This window comes from Monopterus albus, unplaced genomic scaffold (assembly GCF_001952655.1).
Source record: "Monopterus albus unplaced genomic scaffold, M_albus_1.0 scaffold166.1, whole genome shotgun sequence".
Classification (NCBI taxonomy): domain Eukaryota; kingdom Metazoa; phylum Chordata; class Actinopteri; order Synbranchiformes; family Synbranchidae; genus Monopterus; species Monopterus albus.
Window position 1 is genome coordinate 1,783,668 of NW_018128046.1, and position 11,628 is coordinate 1,795,295.

At 39.6% G+C, this 11,628-nt stretch overlaps 1 protein-coding gene across 2 annotated transcripts in view; it reads left to right on the forward strand.

Moving 5' to 3' along the window:
* The window catches only part of tlr18 (toll-like receptor 18), a 13,627-nt gene extending 2,163 nt beyond the window's left edge, over positions 1–11,464 (forward strand). The window contains exons 1-4 of one of the 2 annotated variants that reach the window (XM_020615509.1): positions 3,606–3,664; positions 5,691–6,676; positions 8,007–9,189; positions 10,389–11,464. In XM_020615509.1, the coding sequence (XP_020471165.1) occupies positions 5,697–6,676; positions 8,007–9,189; positions 10,389–10,826 (2,601 nt within the window). In that variant the 5' untranslated portion in view covers positions 3,606–3,664; positions 5,691–5,696 and the 3' untranslated portion in view covers positions 10,827–11,464. Of the gene's footprint in view, positions 1–3,605; positions 3,665–5,690; positions 6,677–8,006; positions 9,190–10,388 lie in introns of those variants that run through there. The other variant, XM_020615508.1, reaches the window with a different exon arrangement.
* The last annotated feature ends 164 nt before the right edge of the window (positions 11,465–11,628 follow it).

The window sequence follows — 11,628 nt, forward strand, 5'->3', positions numbered from 1 at the left end:
GTCATCGATATCAGCCTTTTACTGCTTCTGTCAGAACTTTAGTTGTCTTAAAGTTGCCAAGGCAAAACAGCTTTTCAGCCTTCTGTTTGTCTTCCTAGAGAAGTGTGTAGCAGACATTTGGGCATTAATGCAGCACTGGATGAAAAATCGGGTTTCTGAAAGAAACTGGCAGTGATACATTTCTGTAAAACTTGAAGTGTACAGAAATATTCTGAAATTTCCTGCAGTCATATAAGATTTCTGTTATACTCTTGTAAACTTCCAAGTATGTGTGTTGCAGAAATTTTAGAAATGTGCAAATCCTGTGCATTTTGCTGGACGATATATGCAGATATTTATCACCATCTACCAAAACGTTTAAACAAACTGTACAAGCATTGATTTTATTTTTCATCAAGTCATTACAGTATCTATGGCAGGTTGAAAAACAGGTGAAACAGATTGAACATGATTCACCAGGCTCACTGTGCTTGGAAAAATAGTCTTATGCCTTGATCCTCTTTTACAAACATAACTTCTCTAAATGCCATAATACAGTGGGTAAAATTCCCATGCTCTGAGTAACCTTTTGTACACTGTGCCTTGCTTAGATCACAAATGACAGCAGGTTTTTACATTTTATACTTTATGCTGTTACTCTGGTCACACAGGCCTCTTTAATACTTGTTGTATTAGATCTTATTGGAAACGGCCTGACTTCCGGGACAACCTGCTTTAATCCACTCAAGTGTGAAAACATCCAAACTGACACGATTGTGGGTTTGCTCACACACATTAAACCATTCAACCTGTCAAGCTTGGCTCCTGCTCCATGGAGCACAGGTCAATGGGACATAGTGTGGGTGGGGTCACATTACAATACACAAGGCACATTGTTCTGTGCTGAGCATTGTTCCCTTTAGAAAGTCATTGTTGACAGCATTTACATTTTTGTGAAATAAAGTTGTTGCAATAAGACAGAAAACCAAACTTCTTTTATTTCGAAACCTTGAAACTATGGTCAGGAAACATTTTTCTTTCCTAAAGCTGCATTCACAGGTACAAGTTTAAACTAATTCTTATGGACATGAAGTTGAAACAAAATACAATTTTCATGTATGTCACATACAATGGACCTTTCTCAAAGAAGACATTTTGACCTGTCATAGCAGGAAAAAACCCATGTGTAACTAATAACTAACTCACTCTGCATCTTCCTTTCTCGCTGCAGACAGAAGTGAAACTCCTTTCTCTATGTGGGGTGAAAGCAGAAACACTTGCTGTATGACATGAAGGACCCCAGTACATACTGTAAACATGTCAAGTACTGTATCAGTGTCTTTGGAGGATGAATACTTTGACCTGGGAGCAGAATGTTTGCAGCTCAGGCACAAATGCAGCTGTGTTTTTGCACAGCATGTAAACACAGAGCATCATTAAACCTCATCAGTGAAACACATCTGCTGGCAGATTAATGTGCTATACAGGGGCAGCGGACACAGCGCTGCCAACACATCAATGAAAGAGCTGTTTGCCACCAGCTATCGACTGATGGGTAAATATCAGATGCAGTAATAGAGCTGTGAGCTCGCTGCATGACCTCATTCACTATATCAGAGAGAGAAAGTTAAATCAATGAAAGAGCCGTTTATCGTTTCTGTCACAGTTTGCTACTTTAGTACTGGACTTACCACCTCACGCTAAGGAGCCTGGATGATGACTTTGCCTGCTGAAACATCTTTATCCTCCTGTTTACTGTGAATCATATTGTCTCAGCTCATCACAGACCGTTTGACAGAATTTCATGTTGCGGCTTAGCTCACATGTTCTGAGAGTTCCCCACTATGTGAATGGATGAATCTGTAAAGAGACTTGTCCTGTAAGGTAGAAAAGCACTATATACTCCAAGTGCAGTCCATTTACCAGTTTCCTGTTTTTCTCCATACTTGCTAATACTTTTGGTGGAGAGAATAAAGATTGTTCTGACACAAAAGCTCTGAGTAGTGAAAAAGATCCCTAGTACCTGAAGAGGACAACAGAGCTTTCTACCGCCATACAACTAATAGTGAATTTCTGAGGGCTGCGTGTCACTGATGATACAACAGGACCGGGGCTTGTTTAACAAATGTTTTTCCTCTTCATGCATTTCGGGAGGTGGGTGTCATGTATGACCAGTTGAGCCTGTTGACACTGAAGTAATTGCAACATCTCCGATGCTGCAGCATTGCCAGCCTATTTGTGTGCATTTCTTTCATAGATAAGGCTGCAAACCACAGACCAGGGTGGGTTTTATAAGTGCAAACAGAAGATAAAGACAGTGCTAACCACCGCACACTAACACTATTTATTCCTTTACTCTAAAACAACAAGATTTATTATTATTTGTTATTTATTAGTCATATGACTTCTAAACATAGATGTGGCCTAAAAACTGGTTTCACAGAATCGTGACAGATGTGGCCATTTTATTAAAAACCCCTATCACACAGCATCACATGCAGTAAAACTGCAAGATCAATGTTGAGACACTTTAACACTAATTTAAGACTCGACTTGGGACTTGACAGCAGCTATGTTTTGTCCTCGATTAATAAAAAATAAATAAGACAATGAGTGACAAGCCTTGTACAGCCTCACACTATGAATGTTTAAGACCTGTGCAATAAAAGCACACCATCAGTAACTTCATCAACACAGGTCTGAGAGGAAAACATTCATATAGTGTGTCAACATGTTAAGTATGGCCAGCAGACCTGCTATTGTGAACTTTAGGTTTAATAAAAACTACCCTAATTTCCCTTCATTTTTTATGTAATGTTCAAAAGACAGTGGAGTCTGTTTGAGAACATCAGATGAATGCTTCAAACAATAGTAATGCAGTTTATCAATACACTTTGCTATTGCCAGGTGATGTTACGACATCACTTTTCAGCAGCTCCTTTCATGCGAGGCGTTTCTCTAAGTCAATATTAGTGATGCTCATCTTTATCTACTCTCAGTTTGCAGGAACAGCTGTCCACTATTTACTAGATCAGATAGCCAAGGAGTGTTTCTGTTTCCTTAATGAAGCAGCACCACGGCTGCTGTTTTCTCACACGGACATAATTTATATGGCAGGTAAGGAAGATGGTGGCCACACTAAACACAGGGTGAAGAATAAGGCCTTTCATTTGCTGTCTTGTATTAATCTGGAAGAACATGTTAACAGTGAGTCATTCAGATGGCATGAGTGGTATGAGAGCTGGGAGAGAAGTAGAAGAGGCATTTAACCCACCTCAGTCCTTATTGCTCAATATAATTAGCAGAGCTAAGAACAATAATCAACTAATCAATCTCAGTGTTTTTGCAGCTACTGTAAAAATATAGGATAACACACTTTCTGGTCGCTGTCCAAGCTGTGACAGATTAACAGGCCACTAACCCGGTATAATGACTCATAATAACCTTTAATACAGAAGGAAACAGAGTATTTCTTCACCACCCATATCCGCCCAGGCATAAATGTTTATTCATGTCATCACTTCTGGACTAGAAAAACCGAACCCTGTTTATTCAACAGGGCTATAAAGCCTGACTGCTCCTCCACGCGAGGGACAAAACAGTGTGTATCCTTAAACCAGCAATATAAATAAAGCTTGAGGAGAGGGAGTCTGCATTAACAGCCTGAAGCAGGAAACTTAAGAGGGTAAGTGTAGTGTACTGTGCAATGTATAGTGCTGTAAGTGTTGAGAATGAATAATGAAATCATCTGTTTAATATGGAGCAGTCTGATGGGGTTTTTCACTGCAAATTTGCTGCCTGAGTGCACATAATGATTGTCGAGTAATGTTGTCGATGTAGCCAGTTGGCTGCTGTATGTTTTGCAGGGTCCACTTATTCTGCAAAAGAAACTAATTGCCAGTGTTTTCTACTGAGGCGCATTTGATTGAAGGAAAATGATGGAAAACTGATTATAGCTCTTGTAGAGGTTGAGGTTGTCACGTCATACCTCTGACATCTTAATTTCTCTGTTGTCTCTTTGCACTACATTGAACTTCTTGGAGTTTCTTTGGCCAGAAAAGTTTGAATTTCTTCCTTTCTGTAACTTGCATGCATCAGATGTGTGTCACAGTTTATTTCTGCTTGGCACAAATGGTGCAGTTTAAATAGCTTCGCATCCTAAAAAACATCATTTTCATTTGATGCACTGACAACAGACTAAGATATTACACAGTCTCTTAACAGAAATATACTGAGTGAGGGCTCAGAGAGGAAATGACACTGACTGATTATGTGTGTCTGCTATTACCCACATTGTGGGGTTTTGCCTTTCACTGAATTTTAGGGTGATGACACACTCCTTCCATTCCTTTGCAGGGTGAATGGTTTGCAGCCCCCTGGCAGGTTTTCAGACCACAGGGACACTATTTACAGTGATGGACTGAAAGAATCTGCTGTTGTAAACATATTGCATTTGCAGCCATGATATGCCACTTCCCTCGCCCTCTGCATTGGTTTTTGGGTTTGATGTTCCAGGTACCGGCAACAAGTCGGACTATTGAGAAGCAGAGACCAATGGATTAATCAGTCTAATGACCGCTAAATTCTGAAGCCCAAGTTAAAAGTTAAAACCTCCAACAAATGTCACATGTAGGATGAAATAGAGCTAGATTTAGTCCTGCCCTGAATTTTGAAGTCAACTACCTAAAGTGAATGCTCAAAGGTTCTTACAAACATTGATCAAGTGTCTCTTTACAACTAGTTTAGGATGTTAGAGGAGCGCTCTGACATTTTAACTATGTGGGTTTGATTCTAGTCTCACTGAGTTTTGAAACCCCACAGATCAAAGATGAAAAGACTCCAACAAATGGATCTCAAATGTCTCTGACCCGTGTGTTCCATATAGTAGTGCTAATAGAGAGCAACACATCATAACTTTTCTAATATTTGCCAAAGGTTTGAATGATGAAAGTAATATATGATGAACGATTTTTAACGACACCATGAAAGTGCATTTACTGTATGTCCCAGTCTGTGCTCACCACAGTTCCAGTGCAGGGAACAGAGGTCCATTGTTTGATCAGTAGACTCAGACCAGAGAAAATTACACCAGCGGGTTTGCACTAAAATTATGAAAAAAGAGCTTATAATTAAAGATTTATTTAAGAAACTGTGTAGTCAGTCCACTGTTGGTAAAATTGACATGTATGTACATCTGTGTATGTGAGATTGTTGGACAACATAATGCCTTCGGCCACGGCTGTCACTGATGTGGAGGCATAAAAAAATTCAAAGTAAAAGTTCTCATGGTTAAGATTAGGATTCAGGGTCACTATAAGGTGACAAGCCTTCATGCCAATTTGGGGGGATTTTTTGTGTTTATATCTCATTTAGTTGCAAAAGGGTAAAAACAAAAAAGGTGAAAGGAGAAAGAAATAGTAAAACACAGGAAGGAGAGGAAAGAGGATAAAAATGCAAAAGAAGGAAGGCGAATGCAGGGAAGAAAAAAGGAAGAGAGAAAACTATGCAAAAAGAAGAAAGTAAATTAAAAACAAAATCACTTTTGAAAGTTTATTTTCTGTTAAATAAAATTTTAATCTGCAAAATATCTAAAAGGATTTCTCTCTGAAATATAGTGGTGAAAAAGTTTCCTCCACTTTTTCTCCCATTTTTTCTTTGCAATGCAAACAAAATGCTTAAGGCTGATCTACCCTGTTGTTGTTCCTTTACAGATCATTATGATTTGGAAGTTGATTCATTTCAGTGCTCTGCTTCTTGGAGTGCTCACATCTCTGACTCTATCTTCGCCCCCCACCACTCTGGCAGGACACTGTCACATCTACAACTCTGACCGCTCTGCAGACTGTTTGGGACGACAGCTCAGCAGTGTTCCATGGAGACAGTTTCCATCCACACTGGAATACATAGATCTCTCCTTTAATAAACTTCAAGCTGTCCATGCTAATGACTTCCGCCGCTTCCCTCAGCTTCGTAACCTTCAGCTGTCATTCAATAACATTTCACACATTGACAACGATGCATTTAAAAACAACCCGTTCCTCGAGCATCTTGACATTTTTAATAACTCCCTGCAGGAAATTCCTGCCACAGCTCTGACTCCTCTTGTGAATCTAAAACGGCTCTTCATGTCCAATAACCTCTACAAGCATGCCACTTTGGCTGACAGCTTCTCCAAATTTGTCAACCTTCAGGTTCTTTCTATGGGTGGCCCTCTGGTCATGGGCCTAAAGAAAGGAGACTTTCAGCCCCTGAAGAAAATCAGGTTACAAGGTTTTGCTATCAAATGCTCCTCCAATTTAAGTTATTATGAGCCTGGAAGTTTAGAAGTAATTCAGACATTGCAGATGGGCTTTGATATGGCCATAGATCAGCAGCCAAATGCTCTCCCTCACATGTTACGTGATCTTGCCAACAAGACCTACAGCGTCATCCAGTTCCGCAACCTATTTGAGTTCACATATTACACAGGAAATAAAGACATTTTCCAGGGTTTAAAAGACATCACAGCATATCAGCTCATCTTTCACAGAGGTAAATTCAATGAAAATTTCCTTAGGATGGCTTTGCTGAACTTAGAAGTCACCCCTATCAAAAGGCTGAGACTTCAGTACATCGACTTTGCTCGTTCACCCACATTTGTTGATAGTGGAGCAGGTTCTAGTATCACAAACTTGGCACTGGATAAGTTAGATCTTTGGTGAGTATCTGCTTATTTTTGGGCATTGTGTACAAGAGTGAAATATAATTAGTGTGAATTAAAACTTGTCTCTTGCTGGTCACATTGTTTTGTTAAATGTACCAGGGTTTACACTACTCCACGATGGCTCACAGTGCAGTTTATAAGTAGCTTTACTGTGAGTTCTATTGCTATTAGTAAAATATAAGCTCATGTATTGTAAGTTTAAGTTAATACTAGCTATTTACTAAGTATTCAGTCCATCCAAGAATTCACAGTGAAGATCTCATGAATTGATGCAAATTCAACCAAAAATGCAATATCTGCAAAGTATTGTTTTTTCTTCAAACCCCTGCAGTTTTTGGAGTGAAGAATGTTTTCCACTTTAATCGGGTGCTTAAAAAAAATCTAAGCCAAAACTATGGGGGTAAAATACCATCACAACTAGCCACTAATGTGTGTTCAGCAATTTACAAATACAGTCAAAATTACATGCAAGTAAAAACCAATTGGTGTGTTTGTTGGTCTACAAATAAAATCCTCAATCACAAATGTGGAAAAATTGTGTGTGTGTGTCTCATGTACTGATTAAAACAAAGATAAAGCCACATGACAATGTGTGTTAAACTAAGTATTTAATTAAAGTCCAACCAAGTGATGACAAGCAATTTTATTTCTTTAAAAAAGCCTGAAAAGCCAAACGTCCAGTCGAGTTTTCCACCTGTAACTAATGCACAATACCTTCTGAGAGCGAGAAAATACTCTCAAAACCTTGCACGTGAGCATAATCTGTGTGTACGCACATCTAACAAATAAATTTAAACTGTCTGCCAAAAATTGTTTTTACACATTTGTAAATTTTTATTATATGTGTGAATCAACAACTTATTTGTGGCCTTCATGAGTCACACAGAGATCAGTTTTTACACATTTGTAATCTTGACTGTATGTGTAAATTGCTGAATACCCATTTGTGGCTAGTTATGATAGAATTTTTCCCCTAAACATAACCACTTTTTGTAACCAACATCACATTAAAATCAAATCATATGGTACAAAACTACAGAAAAAAAATCATTCTCATCCAGTCCTTGTGCCAAGACAGTGTATACCACTGGCTTTCTAGCATTTCCAAAACTTAACCATATCTAATGGCATGATTAACACATGGCGTAAGAGCTTAAAATATTAGCACAGCTGACTGTTATGTACCACAGAAATCAACATAAATTTTAGTGCCATATTTTGATATAGTGCATTTTGTAATTTTCAGTGTTCACACAAACTGCAGTTCTTGATGAACTAAGCATTCTTTTTAATTTATGCAACACTACAAATCTCTTTCTTATAGGTATATCAGCAACCCTGATGTGCTGCGATTTGACTGGCGCTTCACGTGGCTCAACAAAATTAAGGAACTCTCTATTCAAAACATGTACTTCAACACTGTGCCTTGTGATGCCTGGGTAGAGATGAGAGGTGTGGAGTCTCTGGGTGTCTCCAGTAATCGCCTACAGAATGAGTTCATTTTCAACCAGCTCTGTGATTATAAGGGCACCATGCCAAATCTTCATACCCTCAACTTTAGCACAAATGACCTGACCAGCTTAAAAGTTTTATCATCCCTAACAAGGGAGTTCCAGCAGCTGCAGGTTTTGGATATTAGCAACAACAAACTGGGAAATGCTGAAAATAGTCAGGACTGTGTCTGGCAACAAAATATCACTTGGGTGATTGCTCACCACAATCGGTTTGTAAGTGAAGCCCTCCATTGTCTACCCACCACAGTGCGCTACTTGGACCTGTCCTATTGTGGCCTAGACCAGCTGGACATGGCATACTTTGAGAAAGCCACCAACCTGGAAGAGCTCCTGCTGAGTGGCAATAAGATCAAGTTCATCCCATCTAAGTGGAAAAGTCCATCACTGCAGTCACTGGCCTTGGACGGGAATTCGTTTGGTCTCATTAGCAAGGCATCCTTCCAGGACATGCCTCTAATGTCTCGCCTGAAGGCAGGAAACAATCCTTACCATTGCACTTGTGAGCTCTATGCTTTTGTCAAGGATACAACTTCAAAAGGAAAGGTTAACCTCACAGACTGGCCATGGAATTACAAATGTTACCACCCAGAGGCCTTTCTCAACACAGCTCTATCCAAATACTTGCCAAATGAAGTGGCCTGTGATATCAGACTAGTTATTGTCATCTGTGTTGCAACCACTACAGCGGTGATCTTGATATTAGTGCTCATTTGCTATATTTTTGACCTCCCATGGTACACCAAAGCCACATACCAGATCATCAGGGCCAAATACAGAGCTCACAAAGAAAAGGCGACAGGTGAATTGACAACATTTACCTATCATGCCTTCATATCCTACAGCCACTCTGATGCGGACTGGGTGAGGGATCAACTCTTGCCCTGTCTTGAGAACGACAGGAACCCCTATCGTCTGTGTATTCACGAGAGGGATTTCATGCCCGGAAAGTGGATCATTGACAACATCATTGAAAACATTGAAAGCAGTCGTAAGGTATCAGAATACAGTTATGTAAAAGAAGACTTTAATGTGCCAGAATAAAGCATTAGGGGTATAGTACGTAGCAACTAGGGAAACCATTGGGTTTTTTTTTTTTTTTTTTTGCAAATATATCCAGAGTAAAGTTTGAAGGAAAATAGCCATAGTGAAACATATTTACTTTGGGAATACAACATTTGAGGATCAGCTGATGAGCATATTAGGATTTGGTGGTTGGTGATGTGGTTCAGAAGTTTCTATAAAATTGCTATTTTAAGCCTTTTTTTAAACAGAGATGCTATATTGGCTTTAAACTGGCCTATAGAGAGGCCAAGTTATGCCATCACATCCTGCTAGCCTCCGTTCCACTAGCAAGTTCTCATTTAGAACTTTTTCATTGGCCACTGTAAGAAAACCAAGAATATCACTCAGGATTTTTTTTTCATATTCTAAGACAAACCACCAACCACTGCAACATATACTACTGAAAGTTGGAAACATTTTGGTTTTAATAAGGTTAATTAATGATTTTTTTTAGCATTGGAAAAAGTACAGTTCCTGTGATCACTTTGCAGCATGGCAGTACACATGTTATATGTCATTGCTATTTATTAGGCTCTTCTGGACTTTGGCAGTCCAAGTAGGACAGGGTTAACTTTGCATTTCTGATATTAGTTTCACTTCTATCAACTTTTTAAGTTGTGAGATGATGTGTAATAGTTACAGCCATCTCTCAACTTGGGACCTCATTTAAATTCTCCTGCCAGTAAACCAGCTCAGGCTTCTGGGAAATGATGTTCATTAAAGTGTGGTATAAACAAAAATATTGTGTTAATGTCAATAATACCTCATTTTAAAGAAATATATCATTAGAGTGCAAGCAAATGTTGTGAAACTCATAACATACATAACGGCTGAGTTCCAAGGCTGGATTTAGTTACTAGTCAGATTATAAATCTCTGTGAGATTTTGAAAGGGGGTTTCTTTTTTCTGGAACACATCCTGGAAGTTCCAGTTTAACTTCGGCTGTCTATACTGTATCTTTGTCTATTTACACTGTGCTAAAAAATGCTAGCATAATGATGCCCATGTTGTTTTTATACACACTGTTACCCTAACTAACACAACCTATAGCTCAACATAACTCATAGAGACAAAATATTACAGTGCAGTTAAAATACCTGGTTCCATGGCCATTTTGTCTCCATTCTCAGGTAATATTTATCCTCTCTCGGCACTTCGTTGACAGTGAATGGTGCAACTATGAGCTGTACTTCACTCAGCAGAGAGCAATGGGGAAGGTCTTCAGTGACGTTATCCTAGTGGTGAAGGAGCCCATTGATCCCAGCTCCCTGCCCAGCAAGTACTGCAAGCTTAAGAAGATGCTGAGTACCAAGACATACCTGGAGTGGCCCCAGCAGGCCAACCAGCAGGTGTTTTTCTGGGAGCAGCTGAAGAGTGTTCTGGGTAAGCCAACAATGACCCGAGAGGGGGCAAACAGTGATTCTGGGAATGGGTTCCCTAATGAGGATGGGATGCAAGAAGTAGCACCATCTAATGAGGACCAAAAAGCAGAACCCCAAAACAATATGACTATGAGAACTAACAGTGACCTGTCAAATCTGAGACGAATCCCTCTGGAGGTAGTTTGACCAAAAGGTGGCAAAAAATAAATAAATAAAGACTGAATGTTTACATTCCTTTTGTCAGTGAAGACCTGAACACAAGCACGCACACACTTCTGTGTGTGTGGTATGCCAAGCTGGGAACAAAAGCCAGAGTCTCATTATGATGACCAACAGTAAAACGATCCCTCCCTAGCCACAGCACTCGGTTGTGTTATCCCTGAGGCCGAGCTGATGCGGCCTGCTGTGTTTTCCCTCTGAGCCCTGCTGACAGGTGCTGAAAGGCCACAAACCTAGTGGCTCAAATAAGATCTCCCATGTTGCACACTCTGGATAACAAGCAAGGTGCCAGGGACATGTGGTGACAGGTGCCACATTGTCAAAGGACTGTACTCTGTTACACTGTTGGCCCTTAGCAGTATGAGAACCTAAAGGTGCCAACTCTGATGCCCCACAGCCAAGTCAAAGGCTACGCAGGCCATAATACCAATATTTTATTGGCTAATTGCTAAGCTTGACACTATAAGGTTACACCATTTGTTAAAAAACAGCCGATATTTCAAACCACCAGTCAAGTTAATTTGTCAAGAAAACATTTGTGCTCACATCTCCATAATTTGATTTGATTTGATTTATTCTTTCAAGCATGTAAAAACAGTTGATATGACAACACACATAATTTTACACACAATCCAATATCAATTTGCTTATATCTAGTACATGCTTGAATGGAGTAGGAAGAAGTCAGACTTATCCAGTCCTACCCCATGACATCATCTTACCATCATTGGTTTGCAAGCAGTAAATGATTCACTTCTACCCACACACA